General features: G+C 36.1%; 2 protein-coding genes across 3 annotated transcripts; one reads left to right on the forward strand and one right to left on the reverse strand.

Annotated features, from left to right (window-relative positions):
* The first annotated feature begins 735 nt into the window (after positions 1-735).
* LOC100257555 (amino acid permease 6) lies at positions 736-4777 on the forward strand. The gene is made up of 7 exons (XM_002285521.5): positions 736-1460; positions 1553-1786; positions 1965-2058; positions 2184-2398; positions 2553-2695; positions 3905-4132; positions 4229-4777. The coding sequence occupies exons 1-7, from the start codon at positions 1349-1351 to the stop codon at positions 4652-4654; spliced, it is 1452 nt and encodes a 483-aa protein (XP_002285557.1). The 5' UTR covers positions 736-1348; the 3' UTR covers positions 4655-4777.
* On the reverse strand, positions 4636-18068 carry LOC100267715 (KH domain-containing protein HEN4). 2 transcript variants are annotated; one of them, XM_010666157.3, is made up of 9 exons: positions 17802-18068; positions 15494-16219; positions 14566-15024; positions 14188-14442; positions 13538-13888; positions 12911-12990; positions 12664-12775; positions 8222-8379; positions 4636-4958 (listed from the first exon to the last, which is right to left on the reverse strand). In XM_010666157.3, the coding sequence occupies exons 2-8, from the start codon at positions 16196-16198 to the stop codon at positions 8236-8238; spliced, it is 2106 nt and encodes a 701-aa protein (XP_010664459.1). In that variant the 5' UTR covers positions 16199-16219; positions 17802-18068; the 3' UTR covers positions 4636-4958; positions 8222-8235. The 2 variants fall into 2 exon arrangements, with proteins under 2 accessions (XP_010664459.1, XP_019072065.1); XM_019216520.2 differs by lacking the exons at positions 4636-4958; positions 8222-8379 and adding an exon at positions 7618-8011.
* Positions 18069-19668: the final 1600 nt, after the last annotated feature.

Raw genomic sequence — 19668 nt, forward strand, 5'->3', positions numbered from 1 at the left:
ATAATTGTATTGTTGTATAAATAGAATAAAAAATGAAAAAAAATGGAATTTTTAAAGGTTTTTTTTTGGTTTTTTGTTTTTTTTTTAAAGTGAGAATTTCCCATTTAAGCGTTTTTTTTTTTTGGTTTTTTTGTGTAAATCATCTTTTTAAGAAACAATTTCTCATTTCTTATTTTTTTTTTTTTTTTTTTTAAAAATCATCTCTTTAATAAACGATTTTTTATATTTATATTTTTTTAAATCGTATAAATGATTTTTCACTTTCAATTTATTTTCTCTTTTATGCTTGGATAAAATTATAATAAATTTGAAATTATTTTTTCTATTACGATAATTTAAGAATTATTTTTTAAAACTGTTGTACGTAGTCAAAAATCCCAAGAATTTCAAAGTCTAAGATGTTCTTCTATATCAGAAAGACTACAATAATATCCACTTCAATTATTTTGGGGCCATTTCTTATTCTCTGTAACACAGTTAGCCCATGTGTTACTCTGACAGATGCATTAAGTGATGTTCATACAAATCAGAATTTTATTAGAAGAATCTTATTCTTTAATCGAATATGACAAAGAACTTTATGGAAGGAAGACAGTCGGCTAAGCTATGATATTATCAACGTTTTATTCCGAAAGACAACTCGAGGAAATTAAAAAAAAAAAAAACCACCTCACTCAAGAATGTCAAAAATATTTTGGTATAAATTAAATTTCGTTTTTAGAACTTAAACATAAGAAATATACTAAGCCTAGAAAATGAAGGCTTTGCTCTCGATACATCGCTCTCCTATGTCGGATTGTAGAAAAAAATGAAAAAAAATAAAATCTTATGGAATAAACAGCGACTCCCTTTCTTTTATAAGAACAAACAGCTAGTAAACAAGTGTGAGGGGGCCAAACAGCTACTAAACAGCAGTCAGAATATTGTCTCAAAAATCTTTTGGTTTAAATGGATGGACCAAAAAGAAAAGGCAAACTGGGACCATAAATTTCGACCACAATACACAGTAAATCTCCCATGGCCATTAGTAGTGCAGAACCTGTCAATCATTAACCCTGGATGTTCCAAATTCTAACCCTATTTTACTTTTTTTAGTACATTCTCCCCCCTATATTATTGCAGCTAGCTAGGTCTCCTCTGCTTAACTTTTCTCATAGTTTCAGAAACAACTAGCTAGCTGAGAGTATCTTGACTTCGATACTCACTAGTGATCACTACCTTCTTGTCTTGTACCCCTCTGGCCCATCACTTCTGCTAACCCCCTTGCTTAAAACCCTCTCTTCAATAGCCATTTCTAAAGCAAAACCAGAGAGAGTTAGAGGAGAGCGAGAGAGTGATTGAGCGAGCGATGGCTGGGAACTTGAGCACGAATACCTTGTTCGTAGAACAAGCCCCAGAAACAATTGAGAAGGGAGATATAGGCAAGAACTTGGACGACGATGGACGCTTCAAAAGAACAGGTATGCATTTCTCTATATCTTGAGATATCTATGTTCCTTAGTCGTAGTAATATATCTTTCTTTAATTGATTTTGCCTTGTTTTGCCGTGAAGGAACACTCCTAACTGCAAGTGCCCATATCATAACTGCTGTGATTGGGTCTGGAGTGCTGTCTCTCGCATGGTCCATATCTCAGTTGGGTTGGATAGCTGGGCCAGTTGTTCTCGTGGTGTTCTCTTTCATTACCTATTTCACTTCCACTCTACTTGCCGATTGTTATAGGTCGCCTGATCCAATCACTGGGAAGAGAAACTACACCTACATGGATGTTGTGAGAGCCAACTTAGGTAATAATTTGATTACTCTAGATCAAAATATGGTTCAGTTTGTCTTCTTTGAATTCCACTTACATGCTATGGGTTTCAAGACCACAAACATTTGGACGGAAAGCCACTTACTAACGGATGAAAATGCGAAACGGGTTATTTCTGTATTTTTTTTCCCCAACTGTTTTCCTTTTCTCAGGAGGTATGAAGGTTCAGCTGTGTGGGATCGCTCAATATGGAAATCTCATAGGGGTCACGATCGGATACACAATCACGGCTTCTATCAGTATGGTGTAAGTACACAATATGACCAGATGTTTTACATTTGACTTGCCTGGCCCATTCATCAATTGCTGTATAATGTTGAAATAATGAATTATTTGGTCCCAACTTTGCCCCATGTCTCATAATTAATCAGTGCCGTACGACGGTCAAACTGTTACCACAAGCACGGCCATCAGGCGAAGTGCAACCCGTCAGACTACCCTTACATGATCATCTTCGCCTGCATCCAGATCGTTCTGAGCCAAATACCAAACTTTCACAAGCTGTCATGGCTCTCTATTCTCGCAGCTGTCATGTCTTTCAGTTATGCCTCTATAGGCATCGGACTCTCCATTGCCAGGGTTGCAGGTACTGAAGGAGTACTTTATATATGATCAATTCTAATCCTGAACAATAAAACTAATACACAGAAACTTGTTTTGGTTTCATAGAGCAGTTTCAATTTTCATTTTCAATATATAAAAACTATAATATAAGTACATGGTGATGGATAAACATGAAGGAGGGGCGCATGCAAGGACAACGTTAACAGGAAGGACAGTTGGAGTGGACTTGTCAAGCTCAGAGAAGGTTTGGAGAACCTTCGAGTCCATCGGAAATATTGCTTTTGCTTACGCATACTCCACCGTCCTCGTCGAGATACAGGCAAGCATGCAAACCCTCATACTCTTTAATACCTAATATCAGTGTGTATGTTATGGACATACAGCATAATAAAGGAGCATGCATGCTGGGTTGTGTCACTTGTGTGTCTTAATTTCTGGAGATTATGATGTGATGCCTGCTTGAGATGCGTGCCTGATTAAATTTTCATATGACACACGACCTACCTCACTGACTCTACTGCTGCACTCCGCATATGCTGATGTTTTTTTATTGATATGTATTCAATCGCGTGCTACATTACATACTTCTTCGGCACCCAAACCTTCATTTGGTTTTAAATTCTTTTGGTATTCATGTATTCTTAGAAAGGCTAGCCAGTAAAATAGCAGCATGAATGGTTCCTAAAGTGTGTTTTGATGCTTAAAAACATGAATGATCCGTTGGATTGGCCATAGAGTTTGCTGGCCCAAGGATTTTTTTAAATTTCTCTGGTAGTTTTGTGTTGATTGGAGGGCAGGATTGAAAGTTGACACACCAGAAGAAAAGGTAGCTTGAGCCCCCCCCACCCGCGCCCCCACGCCCCCCACCCTATAATATTCCCGGTGAATAGATTAGGTCCAGATTACATCCACGTGCCCACGCTGTCATGACACAGACGCAAGACCACCAATAAAAGCTTAAGGAAATTGTCTTTATTACCGGTTCACTGGTCTCAACTGCACATAAGGAGTAATATTCCTCTTCCAACACCCGTCTAAAACTGGACCACATCCGTCTAGATTTTTGGCCATTGAACGTGTTGGCATTTTACTTTTTATCTTCCTCTATGCAGTATCAGTATGTGTATCATATAAAATATACATTTGTCAGAAACCTATTGTCACATCTTAAAGGTTGTGGATTGATTCTCGTGGACACTTTCCAGTATGTCACATTAAGAAGCCTTTCTACATTCAGACGCGTATCCAATTTCCCGGGCCCCCCCGTGGTTGCCTTCAATAAATGCTAGAGGTATTCCAGAGTTCGGCCGCAATTTTATTACATGTAAGCCTGGGTCAGGTTAGAATCCATGGAGTATTATAGAACCTATTAGGCGCCGGGACGTTTTCTTCCATCAGGCTCAGAAATAAGACTTGACATCCATGCCATTAAGCTTATCATGTTAGCCTAACATATAAAAGTTCAGCTATATAATCGATTGTAAATTGAAACTGTGAGTGTCTATAGACTAAACCATGTGAACTGCAGGACACGCTAAAATCAAGCCCCCCGGAGAACAAAGTGATGAAGAAAGCTACTTTTGCGGGCATCTCAACCACCAGCCTATTCTATGTCCTATGCGGTTGTGTTGGTTATGCAGCGTTCGGGAATGATGCACCAGGAAATTTCCTCACCGGATTTGGTTTCTTCGAACCCTTTTGGTTAATTGACCTTGCTAATGTGTTCATCGCAATCCATCTAATTGGGGCTTACCAGGTAAAAGCTCATTAAAAAAATGTGATGGTGGGCGTTGTTGCAATTCAAATGGGGTTTGGGATTCCATCTCACATTTTTAACACGATTACCACGCAGGTTTTCTGTCAGCCTGTATTCGGATTTGTGGAGAAGTGGTGCAACAAGCGTTGGCCTGAAAGCAAATTCATCACAACAGAACACTGCATTGATGTTCCGCTATACGGCATCTACTATCTGAACCTCTTCAGGCTGGTGTGGAGAACAGTATATGTTATAGTTACAGCAGTACTAGCCATGTTATTCCCATTTTTCAATGAAGTCATGGGCTTCCTGGGGGCCGCTTCATTTTGGCCATTGACAGTATACTTCCCTATTGAGATGCACATTGCAAGAACCAAAATTCCCAAATTTTCTTTCACATGGACATGGCTGAAAATATTGAGTTGGACTTGCTTGATGGTGTCAGTTGTTGCTGCTGCTGGATCTATTCAAGGCCTGATCAAGGAAATAGAGAAATACAAGCCTTTCCAAACTCAGGAATGAGTAGTCAGTATATTCACTATATTTTTGTCCAGAAATTGAGATATTTTTAGAATATAATTATCTAGGCAGTTTGGATGTATTTTGTTTCTCAAATAGAATGGTCAGATGACCAATTTGGACTGCCGCCTTCAGGATCCTGGCATTTGGTTGTGCAGCCAGTAGTAGAGAAGCCCTTCCAGCTAAACAGGAACAACCAACCATATGTTTTAAGGATATGAGTCGCCTATCCAGTTGGACCTAAGCAGTTCAGCATTGCATCTAAGTGAAGTCCATTTATCATACAGTAGCTATCCTGTAAGTTAAGCTGGCAATGACAAAACATGAACCAAGGCTCAAGTATATACATCAATTTTATAAGATCAACAAACAGGAAAAAAGGAGTTCGTGATAGCAGATCACAATTCAAGCAGTTTCAGGAACAGTCAATTGATATACATCAATCTAAAGCAAGTCATGTTCAATAGTCTTAGCAGGCAAAGTAAATAGACCATATATTCTCTCTGAATACTACTTCAATATCAAACAATTTATTTATTTCCAAGTCCCGCAATTCATAAAGAGATTATTTCCCAAAGCATTGAAGCACTCAGATTTTGTCATTCCTCCCATCTTTGAAGCAGCTTTAACTTGAAATGCCCTCTCATGAGTGAATTAATTCTAGTTATTTCCTTTCTTGACTTGGTTACTCTATCTACCTCAATGTCCTAATTTCAGCTGTGTTCACTTCATAAACATTTGCTTATAAGAAATATGGTTGATGGCAGAAGAAAAGCATAACCTGAGCACATGTTTTTTCCTGGCCAATCAAAAACTGATAAAAAGGAGGGTGGTTGTGTTAGGTATAGGTTGCAGGTATAAAACTGTCAATCCTTCAGGAACTTGTTCATTGTAGATGAGCTTCATTGTCTAAAATCACTCCACATGATAAAAAGAATGAAGATAAACTTTATTTTAGGAGATAGTAATAACAATTCTCTTCACAACAAAGGAGAAGCAAATCACTAATCATAGAATATGGAATGGTGAAAATTAGAAAAAAAACAAGAAAAGCAATACCGAATCAATATCTAGCCAGAGTCCAACCAGAAAAGCAATGCATAGGCCATTGACAATGCAAAACCTGAAAACAATCTTAATCGACTGCACTATTAAACATTGTCGAGAACTGCATCCATTGCAACAGTGATCATAAATACACCACCAATATTATGAAAACAAGGTCATTTAACAGAGTTGCTTAAAAGTTCATTTTGCCTTTTTTCTTTCTCCATTTTTACCAATAATCATTAAACATAGACCACTATAAATTCAAAGAAAGAGTAGCTTATGTTTCCTGTCATTACTCCAACAGCATCACAAACATCAAGCAATAGAGAAAAAAAACGCAAATCAAACATGACATATATGGCCCTTGAGGCCTGGCTAAGTGGTAAAAGGGGTTAGGGAGGAGCTTGCTAGAGGTTCCAAGTTCAACTCCCAAGAGGGACAAAAATATAGCTATATAAAAAATGACATATATAATCCCTATATGGTCTCCTATCAATTTCAATTTTAGCAACCATGCTACCCACTGTAGTTATGTTATAAACTTAGTTCTCATCAGTGGTGTTCTATAGGCTTGGTAGCAGCCAATTACTAAAGTGGATACTAAAGGTAGCCATATAAGATGATATCCACATGATATAGCTAGCACATGGAAAAATACATATAAAGCACTCAAAATGAGCCCTTGAGGCCTGGCTCAAGTGGTAAGTAAAGGGTTGGGGAGGGTTTGTGAAATGGTCCAAGTTCAATTCTTAATGGAGACTAATTTCAACTCGGTTTAAGCCAACAACTAAGTAGCCTTGCCTATGAGTAATTCATAATGAAAAGAATAGGATTTTTTTTCTCATGCATGTTCTTCTGTGCTGTAAGTATTTCTAGTAGCTTGAGCATTTACACAAAAGAGTACCATCTAATCAATCAATCAAATTCACACACACTAAAGACTCAACTGCTTATTGATGCAGATACATCCTCCTGGACTGATACTTCAAATCCCAGACTCTAGTATCTAGGATAGCTCATTAGATTTAAGCACAACCATTTGAAAACACACTTTCAAAGCAAAAGTTCAATACAAACATGGAAAATGCATCACTTCTTTTTTGGAGGTGAAACTGCACTCAGCTAGTTAGCCTTTCCATATGGATTAAACAACTGCAAGGCTGTTCATAACAGAATATTTTGTCAAGTTCCTACATGTAGAAACCTCCAACATGATTCAAATTACCTCTAGTTACTCCTTAGATGGGTAGAATGGCCTTAAAAGCCACAATAAGGCCTCTTTAAGCAAGGGAAAGTACAGACTATAATGATACAGTATGGATTGCAATCCTTAAGGAGAAGGGCAAACTTAATATTATGGCAAACTAGAAAATCAAGCTTTTTGATAGGAAAGCAAAATGGCACACCAAATGGAAGAGAACAAGAAGAAAGAAACAAAAACCAACTCCCTCCCCTTACTTAGAACCCTGTTCAATCAACAAAATCTATTATAGACATTGACGTCTTATCTATGCATATTCTAACCAATCTACATAAGTACACATAATATAGCTTCTGAATGAGATCAACTCCAAATCAAGTCATTAACTTTGAAGCATACCAGGCAATTCTACAATAAAAAGCACAGAAAAGAGAATCAAAGAAACTCCAGTTAAAATCATTATATTCAAAGATACCAGATTATAAAGCAATAACTTCACCTAGATCACCCATTTTACCATTCTTACATTGAGTTTCAACCCATTCGTTTAACCCTGGATATTTAATTCTACTTTGTAAAATCATGTCCAAGAAGGATGATTTTGTGCATGTCCAGGCTTGCAAAGTGAAAAGAATCTCCAAATATTTAACACCAAAGCCAAATATAGTAATCAGGGAGCTTTCTGAAAGAAATTTTAGAATCAGAAGAGAGTGGATTAAACTTCAATTGGAAATCTAAGAATGCATTGCCAGAAACTAACTTTTTGAGGTCAACTTATCCAATAAAGAAAAATTTTCACAAACACATGCATGCACACATGCATGTGCATGGGCACAAGTACAGGTTGGCATTGATATAACATCTTCACAGCCCTTCATAAGTCCTCATTCAATCCAAACATTGAGGGAAAAAGGTAAAATTCGGCTTTCAATTCATGAGCACTAAAGGCACAATATTGAACACTTAAATAAGACATCCAGTAAAATTGAAGCGGAATGTCCATGAGTGGTCAGAGGAATCTGCAAAGTTTGAGACTGTCCCTGGTATTAAGTTCAGCGGTACTCACAAAACTGCAAACTAGTATTCTCTCATTCTGCAATCGTCATAATCTGCAGTTGAGATATCAAGATTTAAAGAGCACCAATTAAGCAACAAATATTAGATTAACTCCTAGAAACTATGAGAGGGAAGAAGTAATTTCTAACAAATGCTACCGATGATAATACAAGCAAACAAAACATACACTAGTTTCTGTGCCAATTGAGTATACGAATGCATTCAGCAATGATGTACAAATACAAGAAGATGGAAAATGTTACCTCAATAAGAAATATCAAGGCGATTCCGTCTCACTTAACACAAATGCTTGAATAAGACTCTGTGCAGCATGGGTCTGCTCAGGCGTCCCAGATATTATAATCACAGTTTCTGATGCTCCAGGTTTAGGCTCAGTAATGGTAATTTTTGCATCAGAAATCTGAAATGGTATTGGTTACTTTATCATACAGGGTTTTGATCAAGCTATTGATCAATGACTATGATCATAATTATTAACCAGAATAAGGAAAAGCATGAAAGTTAAAAGTAAAACATGTTATCTCTAGGGGAATAATAATGCTATTTGTGGAGACCGGGAAAAATATACATTGGAACTTGAATGAAGTTGGTCCTTCTGCTAATTTTTTTCACTAATTCCAAAGAGCATTAAAATAAAGTAAGGAAATTTCTAGAAAAGAAAAGAAGGTAAATAGAAACCATTGAAGTCATTTATGTACACCTCCAAAAGATCATAGGGAAATTACTAGGAGCAGGTTTCAAATGGAAAATTTTCAACAAAAACCAGTGCATGCCAAAACTGAATAAGCAATGCTAAAATCTTATTATGGATTAATAGATTTGGTCAAGTCATAAGGTTATAGTGTTGTTTTAATTAAAAATTAATTACCAACACAATATCTTTTGAAAGTGAGATCTAGGGTTATCAGTTCTGCAAAAGTGCAATCAAAATTGAAGACCACCTCTTCAGCCTGTTCAATAGATGTTAATAATGAACTACTTGGTCAACCCATTTGATATAGATAACCATGTCTTAAGGATTGAGGATCTGATTGAAGAAAATTGTTTCCTTGTTTCTCAGCTCACAATTAATCATAGGCAGAACATGGTGAAAGCACACCACAAAAAAGGGCTTCAAAAAAGAAAAACAAGAGGTTAGAAAATGAACTGGCAAGCCTAGAATACAATATCAAGATAAGTTGAGCATCTTGTTTTTTCATCCCAAAATTGACATTTTTTTTGATAAATAAAGACTTGGATTGAAGAAAAGAGCCACCAGAAAAACAGTCCAAGGTACACAAGAAAACAAACCTCCCTTCACCAATGAAGCTCAACCAATGGAGTGCAAAATGAACCTCAACAATCTCAACAAGTACCCAACCATTCAAAAAACTTACTAAAGTCGATGGGCGCTCATCTACAAATAACTCAAACTCAAATCACAGAAAACAAACAAACTCCTTTTTTAGCTTTTGAAGAGAAAAAACATCATTGTAGAAAGCAATGGTGCTCCTGACCTTCCACACCATCCAAAACAAACACAAAGGCTTGCCAAACCTTCATTCACTTTTTGCCTACAAAAGAATCATGTCAACCCAACAAAGTATCTTTAACCGATGAAGAAAGCATCCAAGACACCGCAAAAAGTACAAAAATCAACTCCCATAAAACACCAATTTGCTAAAGACCAACCTCGTCTCTGAAGTTGATACAAGGTTAGAACTTTACCCCACACAATCTCCTAAGCAAAAAAACAAACTTTTGGTTGGACCCACAAAATCCAAATTCCACTCGTTGGAAAAGACCCACCCAAGTTTGGTTCCAAAACATTGTAAAGGGACTTCACTGTAAACTTGCCACTCTGTCACTGACCAAATCAAAGAATCTTCCACATCCCTACAAACTCGTTGCCCCTACAAAGGAGCTAGAAAACTTTCCATGCAAACCACCATCCAATCATTACAAGATCTAGAGAAATAAGGATTTCAACCCTTGCTCCCCCTTTCAACAAAAGAATTCCAAACATCTGCCACCCACACATCCTTAGAAACAAACAAAGCAAATAATGAAGGAAACAACACACACAATAGGTTATCCCCGCACCACCTATCCTTCCAAGAAAGTACCTTCCGCCCATTACCCACGGTAAAGGAACACCTAGAACTCATGATACTCCAATCCTTCCTTATTGTTTTCCACAACCTAACCCCATACCCCTCCTTTACCCCGAGTTTCCCACCCATACCACAAATAACTTGGGCAAGGAATGCAACAAAAGTAGGTTTGTCAAGTAAGAAAAAATGAAGGATAGCACATTGACAGGAAACCCCTAGCAGATGACATGAAGGTAAGTCGTGAATCGTGTTTTTTCAACTCAAAATTAATATAAATAGACTAGAAAACACCAAAATAGGCTTGGAAAGAAAGGAAGACAGTGGAAACCAGGGTTGAAAATCATACTGATCTCAGCCGAGTTGTATCCACCTCAGCCATGACCAATACAAAACCGATAACTAAGTCAAAATCAATGGAGAAAATAAAAAACTATCAAAATGAAGAACTTTGGAAGGAAAGTTCAAAGCCTCAATCTCGATTTGCATCTTCATCCAAAGCTTTTACATCCTCATATGGCTAATTTATCTCTAATTTAATGCCTTTGAGAGGTGTAATGGGAATTTTCAGAGAAATGGGTATCATGGAGAGATGTGAGAAATGGTTATGTTGTAGAGAAATGGATACCATGGAGAGATAAGAGAAATGGATATATTGCAGAGAAATGGGAACCATGGAGTGATGCCTCTAAGAGATGAACGAGTATTGTGCAAAGAAGATGAAAAGGGTATTTTGTAGAAATGGATTTGTTGCAGAGAGATGGAAGAGGGTTTTTTATGGAAAGGGGTATTTACAAAGGAAATGGTTGTAGTGGAGGGAAATAGGAGAGGTTTTTGATTGAAATGGGAAAGAGAGGATTTTGTTTGGATTTTAAATATTTAGGTTTGTATGAAATAAATAGAATATAAATATTAATATAAAAATTTAAAATTAATGGATAGAAATATTAAAATATACATTCATTTTTTAAAATTTATTTATTTAAATGAAAATAAAATTAAAAAAAAAAAATCTTGTTTTTTTATAATGGTTTTATTTAGAATATATTTGATAGGAAATGATATTTATCTTTTTAAAGGTGATGCATGGTTATTTTTAATGGTTGAAAATATTTTTTTAAATTTTCAAAATATTAATTTTTTTAAAAAAAATATTTCTAAAAATAAATTCTTTTTTTACTAGTTTTATCTAATATTTAGTATGAGGTGATAAATAGAAAAGTTTTAAATCCATTCCAACATCCTTCTATCACTATATGGATTATGTTCTCTCTCTATATATTTATTAATTTTTTTAGTCTATGTGATTATATTATTTTTGTGATAATTTTAACAATTCTCTTAAAAATTTTGGAGTTCTTAATAACATATTCTGTGTATGGTCCGATACCAAGACTGATATCACGACTTTGAACCATGGTGGAAACCCCTAATGATCATTATGGCCCATTATATGTCACTATGGTCAGTTATGGAACCATAATAACTGTTACACAAACTTGAGCACCAAAATTACAGCTACTATAAAAATGTGAAGACAGCTACTACATTACATAGCAGCTCTAATTTAAATTGCAGATCGGTACTCTTTTGTGGAACATTTAGAACTATCATAAAGAAAAAAAATTCCCAAAAAGAAAGTGAAAGCTGTCAGAAACAATAAAAGAACTTTTAGAAATTCTCAAGGTTCACCACTTCTAGTGAATAACTGTGGTCAGTAGAAAATATCAAGAGTGTATTGTATATACACACTCAACTCCTGTTGAAGTAGCAACCACATGACCTCTGGGCTTCAAGTGAAGACTAAATTTAATAGTTTGGTTGAAGAAAAACTCAAAAGGCACTAATTTTGAACAGCAAGTGATACTAAATAATTCTACCTGAACAAAAGGCACAGTAGCAAATGGTGACATGAAATTGTAAATTGACAAAGTATCCAAATCTTTATGCTTATAAGAGCAAAAATTAATCCACTGTGAATATAAACCTGAGTCCACAAACACACCCACGTCTCCCACCTCCTAAAATCTCCACCATAATCCTAAATTAAAAAATAACCCAATGTTTCCCCGGCTCCACAAGGAATCAACCTTCTCTCCTTCACATCTCTACTAACCTCCTAGGAGGGCCTCTCCTAACTTTTCCCCTCATGAGCTAGGATACACAAAAAGATATTCTAACCAATTCCTAAATGGACAAGAAACCCTATTTCCATAAGTGAATGTCAAAACAGGAAATCTCTTTTACAAGAATCTCTACTCTTAAAGAATTCCAATGGAATGAGAAGTTGAACCATTATAGGAAATTGTGACATTTTCCAACAATTGAGCACATAAATATTCTCAAAGACACACAAAGATATAATAAAATATGCCTACAGAACAGCTAATGGATTGGTAAGGTGAGACACAACTCAGAAAATGTAGAAACCATATATAGTAATTTTCTAGAGAAACTTCATTCTATATGATTACTAAGAAGCAGTCAACATCTTTTCCCATAAAAAAAAAACGACAACCCCCTCCCCCCCTTTTTTATATGCAACAAGCATATGCATATCTATCCTAGGATAATTACCAGATCGAAGAATGTACCTGCCGGATTTGTCTCAAACATCCACCATCCTCCCCATAAATTGAAGGAACAAGAGAACGAGGAACAACAACTTCAACAGTGGTGCTTGTGATAATAGCTTGTTGGTTTCCTCTACAAAGATTAAACAAAAAAAAAAAAAATGAAATTATTATATATAATATAATATATAGTAAGACATCAACAAACAATTTGATATCACAGTACAACAATTAAGCTAAAACCAAGAGTAAACTATGATACACTAACCCTCCAAATCCCGGTATTCTTCGTTGGGGGCCTCCTGCAAAGTCTGCCAATCCTATTGGGACACCACCTTCAATCAGGCCCTACAATCCAGTTAACACAAGCAAATTCAGGACAACTAGCATAAAGATATTGCATAATTTTATTCTCTTACATTGATTGGAATTACTAATATATATATATATATTGATAGGTTGATTGGGATTACTAATATTGCTTCTTCTATGTAAATTAATATTGACAGTTCCCAGCATGTTACACTAAAATGCCAAAGATAGAAAACAGAAGCCCATGAGGACTAACTCCTGTGCAGGATATCAATGCAGAAATTTTCTTTCGTTCTTTCTTTCTTTCTTTTTTTCTTAGGCAATAAGAAATTTTATTAAGATAGAGCCTACCAAAGAGGAGCACAACCCAAGCACCCAGGGATATGCAAATGGAGCCAATAGGCAAAGGAGAAAGCAACACCCCTCTAAGAGGGCCCCATATGATAAACTCTAGAGAGGAACAGGAATCATTACTTGAAAACTTTCATGACCAAAGGATTTTCGTGAACACTCAGAGGAAGGTAATATAGAGAATCTGAAACAGCCTTTAAAGCATAAGTTAGCACAAGTTAGGATTCGGTACCTGGTGACCCCATGGTGCAGAAGATGGCTTTCTTTCAGGAATATGAGGGGGGATGCCCAGCCTGTGGATGCTGTGCATAAATGGAGCTCGATCATCATGGGGATGAAAACCACCATGTGGATGCAGGACACCAACAGCATCAAACTTATGAAAGGATGGACCTAAATTAGAATACATCCCAGGAGGTGAAAATTCCCTCCTTGCCAAATATGGAGGAAAAGGCGGTACTTGATCTGTAAAAGCAGGATTAGATGGATGGTTGACAGAAAATGCATCACGGAAGTGATGATGCCGCAACCTAGTGGTTATCTGCAAAAGCGCCTCTTGAACTGCTTCAAATTCTCCATTTATCTGTCAGAAAATATTCATCTTAAGTTCAAAACACCAAGCAAAACAAGGTTAAAAAGGTTAGGGTTGATTATAAATGAGAAAGTAGGAGATATCCATATGCATGCATGAATACCGTCTTAATTCACATGGTCAAAGCAAGACAAAAACTGAAATTTATTATAACAAATGGAAAAGATTTTGACAAGCCAGATGATAACATAAAAAAAAGGACATAAACTTGGTAGAAGTGATAACTGATTGTTCAACACTGTCATACTGAAAAATCAGTAGTTAGAACATAAATAAACATAGAAGCACACCTGAACTACTTCTTCATTTTCTGAAGCACACTTTGGAATCTGATCCTTCCCCAATATACGTATATGAGCCCCAGATAATTTCCTCATTTCAGCTATGATGGCACCACCCTTCCCTAGGAGGCAACCAATTTGAGTGGAAGACACAAGTAGCCTTGCTATCACAGTCTTCTCCTTGCTATCAGGTATAGCCCTGACTATCCTGCTCTGCACACGGAGAACTGCATCTTGGGCTGGAGATATCCTATCATCTGGGTGCTGAAATTAGTTGAATTTTTCATCAGCGTGGATAAATTTTGGCCTCATACTGCAACTAAAATGTGACTGAAAGAAAATGCTAAAAATGAAACTTAGCACATCCAAAGTAAAATAAAACTGTACCGCTGAACCAGAAATGAATATGACCCGGTCCTCTGAATCAGGAACACCATCCAAAACTTTGATCTCACAGCCTGTCTCATTCTGAAGGTTCTTAATTATGGTTCCTCCCTTTCCAATTATACCTCCCACCCTCTCATCATGACACAATAACCTGAAGGTCAGAATATCCTGAGGTTTCATCCAACCAGGCATGCCACTTTCATGAAATTTATGAAGTTGGGGAGTATTTGAGTGATAATCGGTATCACGAACCCCAGCAGCATAAGGTGCACCTTGTGCAGGGAAAGAGTAGTTCGGCGGTGGCTGTGCTTCAGACCTAGGAAGAGGAGGACCAAATAAATGAGATGATGACCCAGTAGGATTGGTAGAAACTATATCATAGTCCCGAGGTGGATTCTCCAGAAGTTGTTGAGAAATAGATTGAAGAGCTTGTTTACATGCATCCAATTCCCCGGTGATCTGTGATTGATTTTGAAATAGAATGGTTAAATAAAAAATTACACAGAAAGAAAGGTATGAAAAACATGAAGAAAAAAATTTCAAAAAATTTAAGCAAAAAAAGGATACTTGTGAAGAACATGAAACAAATAAATAAATAAATAAAATAAACTCACAGGTGTAACTGGTATCAAATATAGAATTAATGATCAGTTTTGTTAGAGATATACCAACAACTAGGTGTCTTTTAAGAACTAGGCACTGAGCCAATGATGAGGCAAGGCATTCAACAAATTTCAAGTGTCAAACCAAGAGAGTGAATGCTAGGATAGGTGCAAATTTGCAGATTAAATAGCAGTGGGATCAAACTGCCAAAATAACATTCCATGTCATGAAAATCATGACTCCATATTATAATAGGTTTAGACAATATGTATTTTTTGAGCTCAGGGATCTTGAAAGAGAAAATAAAATTATCAACAGAAGTTACCTGAACCAGTTCATCAGAAGGTGATGCACATAGAGGAAGCTTGTCCCTAGGAAGAATGCGAATCTGTGCCCCACTTTCAGCTGACATTTGCTTGATGACACTGCCACCCTTTCCCAGAAGACAGCCCACTTGACTAGAAAGCACAAGTAACCTTACAACAAAAGTAGGAGACTTATTACTATCTTCATCCCCTCCATTTGTCTCTGATTCTCCTTCTGCCATTCTTTCAAAAACAAGTAAAAGAGCTTTCTGCACAGATGAAATTCCCTTTTCAACTTGTGAATCTTCCACAGGAACGGATTCTTTATCTTCATCATTCTCACCAGGTTCCTTTGTATCACTAACTTCTTCAGCTGCCTTAGTGTCCTCACCATCTTCTTTGCTCTGTTCATTGTCAGCTTCTGTGTCTTTATCAGAACCAGTGATAAGTACCACTCTCTCATCACATCCGGATACAGTTTCCTCAACCCTTACCTTTACACCAGTTTCTTGACGTATTTGTGAAATTATGGTGCCACCCTTCCCAATGACACTACCAGTTTTAGAAGCAGGGCAGAGTACACGAAAAACAACAGTACCAGGAGAGATTTTCAACGATTGATTTTGTGAATAAAAACCTCCTGACTTTTGCCATTTCCCTTTCCCATTAGAATCAGTAAGGCTCCGCTCATATGATCTCTTAGAAGGCGTCAATGAAAACGACATGTTTATTAAATATTGGAAAATCTGCACCAGTTAAATGTACACAGAATTAAGAAGTTAAATAATAATTTGAATTTTAAAGTGGAAACCATTCATGATCAAGCTATGATATAACAAACATTTCTCATAAGAACATTTTGGCGACATAAGTCAAAGATCTAAATTTTCTCTCTGTTCTAAAAAGTAGTAACAGCCATAAAATTGAAGGAATCCCCAGGATCAGAATGTTAAAACTATTGGACCATAGAAAAACTTAAATGGTTGAATGTCATTGGTAATAACCAGCATGGTTTAAATGGATTCCAAGATTTATCAAATGTATCAAATCTGATCTACCTATGGGGAAATTAACCTTACTAAATAAGATGCCAACATCTTTGCTTTCTTTTTTTATTTCTTTTCCTGTTTTTGGAATGGGGTCGAGACCATATATATCAGATTATGGGCTACTAATTTCATCCATTTCATACATTTCATTATGATGTCCATCCTCCAACAAACCAAACGCAACAACAACACCCACCCACCCCCTCTCTCTCTCCCCCCTTCTTTCCTTCTCTTTGATGATCCATCAATTTGCAACCAAAAGAATAACTGCCACATACCAGTGATTCAATTTGATTCTCGCATCAAAATGACTCTTCATCAAAGTTGCAACCAATCAAAACTTCTTAGGCTTTTCCAGCCCAATCTAATTACTGTACAAATCCGTTGCATCCGAACAAATTGATAAACAAGGCCTCAAACAAAGTGTCACATCCCCTCAGGATGAATTCAGGTGAAAGAAGCTGCTCTATAAAACATTGAAATATGGCCAACCAACAAGGATAACCTAAGTCTGCATGCGCTTCATGAGGGAGGTAACAACCTCTCTACATTGCCTTATATGCATGTGATGCTGTGATATCGCTTGAACCACCCAAAAGAAAGGGGGTCGAGGACCACACACCAACTCTCAACAGGCACTCCAATAATGGGTGCAGGATTCAACCATCCATGCTATCATCATATTATGAAAATACCAAAGGATTCAAAACGTAAGGTGCACGCAAAGGCACACACCGGCATGCTTGTAATAGTATATAAATCATATAAGACTGATATAACAAATTTTGATTTTACCATAAAATTGCAATCATAACTGAACCCATCAAAGACTGAAAGATGACTGCAATGACATCCGGACGATAAAATAAAGACAATTAACGATAATACACAAGCAACCTAATCTCACAATCACGTGACTTCATCAGGGTAGCAATCGTTTCCTAAATGTAATTTCGGCTATCATAACAAAAATGAGCTTTGAGAATGAAAAACAAAGGAAAAAGAAAATGTCGCGGCGATCAAACAAAGTCGATTGGGTGCCCAAGAAAATGGAGGGAATAAACGAAATTAAATTTAGGAATCTTGCATTTTTCACTACTTGGCGAGGCGGAAAACGAAAATATCCGATCACTCGTCTCTAACGAAATCATCTGACAAATTCAGGCGGGGTCATATTCTCTTTACGAAAGAAAAATATAACATATTCTCCGATTTTCCCAACGACCAAACAGAGGGTAAAGTCGCACTCCGAATAACTAGAAAGATTTGAGATACTCACAGTGTTCGAGAGTTTGAGAGAATGAAGAGATTGAGTCGATTTATTGGATTTAAATGCTACTTGTGACCTCCTCCAAAGGAAATAACTGTATTCAAAACCATGGAAGCTTCCTTACTTTCGACCCACATCCACAATCCACAACCCACAACAAAATCAAACTGCTGAAAAATGCCCCTGCGATTAGGTTTTTATAGTGATTCTATTTTCGAATGTGCAGCGGACCGGGACGGTTTACGACTCACATGGACCGGTTCCGCGGTTCACGCGAGACGGAGGGACCACGCCACGCCTCGTTTATAGAAAATGTTCCACGCAGAGTAAAATGGGAGTAAAATGGGGAAATATTTCACCTTTTCTCTTCTTACCGTATTGAAATTGTTAGTTTCCATTTTTTTTAATGAATAAATTTTACAAGGAAACTCTATTCTGCCTAGGATGGTCATGGAGTCCGTTTTTTTGGGTACCATCATGTCCCAACCAGAAAGGATTTAAAATTTAAATAAATAGGTTAGAGATGAGTTTTGAATTTTTTTTAAATCTAGGACTAGTGGTTCAAGTTTTTTTTTTTTTGTCTCATTCTACCATATCGATTATATATAAAACTTATTTTAAAAATTAATTTAATGTTATTAAAATAAATTTTTTAAAAAAATAAAAATTCAAAGAAAGTTAAATGGAGCATGGCAGGGTAGAAAATTCGTATAGTCGTCTAGTCCTGCCTCACCTCATTTAAATTTTTTTAATAAAATAAAAATAAAATTTATTTTAAATAAACGGGGTTAAGTTGGAATGGAACGATTCTTCTCAAACTCACCCCATCATCCTAATTTTATATTGTACTCAATTTTAATTACCAAAAAATAGAAAAGAAAAATAAGATCTAAGTATAAAATACCATAGATCTACCAAAATAAAATAAAACTTATTATAAGATCTTACACCCTTTTTTAATATATGATACTAAAAAACAATTTTTAATACTATAAAAAAATCCATTTTATAAATATAAAAGATTCTAAGTGATTAGATAATATCAATATTTCAAAGCTTTTAAAGGTTTTTCTTTTTTTTTTTTTACAATAAAAATCATAAAATTTGGAAAGTACTTACCAACTTTCTCGAGGGTGGATCACTAGTGAATTTTTTTTTTAATATTTAATGGTAAATTTTAAATTAATATAATTAAAAATTCAATGAAAATTTAGATCTTATAATTATCATTATTGATAATAATTTTATATCATGTTAATAATTAAAACATATGTCTCATATGTTCTTTTAGTTTTCCTTTTATATCTAATAGTTAATTTTTCGTTCATATGATTGAGGATTCAATAACCCATTAACCCTAACTTCCCGGTCATTCTTTCTCTCCCCTTCTTATTTCTTCTTTCCCTTCCTTTCTCATTTTCATCTTCTATTTTTTATTTTTTTTTAGTGGTGGAGCTAGGAATGTGCTTCAAGAGGGGCACAAATAGAATAATTATTTTAAGGGAATGAACAATGACATATACTATAGTAGAAAACAATTTTTCCCTTTAAACATAAGGTTAAGAGTTCAAAACCCCTATTGCAATTTTTTTAAATGAGGGGGATGTGCCCTTTCTGGTCCTTAGCTAGATCCATCAGTGATAGTCATTGCGTGTTTTTTTTTAGGGGTGACATGTGCTCCTCCTGGTTCTTAGTTGGCTCTGCCAATGATAGTTATGGCGTGTTTTTGTCCTTTTAAGGGAGGGCATGTGCCTCTCTTGATTCTTAGTTGGCTTCGTCATTGATAGTCATTGTGTGCAAGTGGTGGGCACCATGACTAGCAGCATGATGACGCTCCTTTCTTCATTTTTTTTCATTGGTAACAATATAACACCAT

Source organism: Vitis vinifera, chromosome 18, assembly GCF_030704535.1.
Source record: "Vitis vinifera cultivar Pinot Noir 40024 chromosome 18, ASM3070453v1".
Classification (NCBI taxonomy): domain Eukaryota; kingdom Viridiplantae; phylum Streptophyta; class Magnoliopsida; order Vitales; family Vitaceae; genus Vitis; species Vitis vinifera.

Bases quoted from the DNA above. Each gene is read 5' to 3' on its own strand.
- LOC100257555 (XM_002285521.5), top strand. From the start codon at position 1,349: ATGGCTGGGAACTTGAGCACGAATACCTTGTTCGTAGAACAAGCCCCA. The intron at 1,461-1,552 runs GTATGCATTTCT...TTTGCCGTGAAG, and splicing joins TGGACGCTTCAAAAGAACAG to GAACACTCCTAACTGCAAGT. The intron at 4,133-4,228 runs GTAAAAGCTCAT...ATTACCACGCAG, and splicing joins ATCTAATTGGGGCTTACCAG to GTTTTCTGTCAGCCTGTATT.
- LOC100267715 (XM_010666157.3), bottom strand. From the start codon at position 16,198: ATGTCGTTTTCATTGACGCCTTCTAAGAGATCATATGAGCGGAGCCTT. The intron at 12,991-13,537 runs GTACCGAATCCT...ACTGGATTGTAG, and splicing joins CTGCACCATGGGGTCACCAG to GGCCTGATTGAAGGTGGTGT. The intron at 12,776-12,910 runs GTTAGTGTATCA...TAATCTTTGTAG, and splicing joins AGAATACCGGGATTTGGAGG to AGGAAACCAACAAGCTATTA.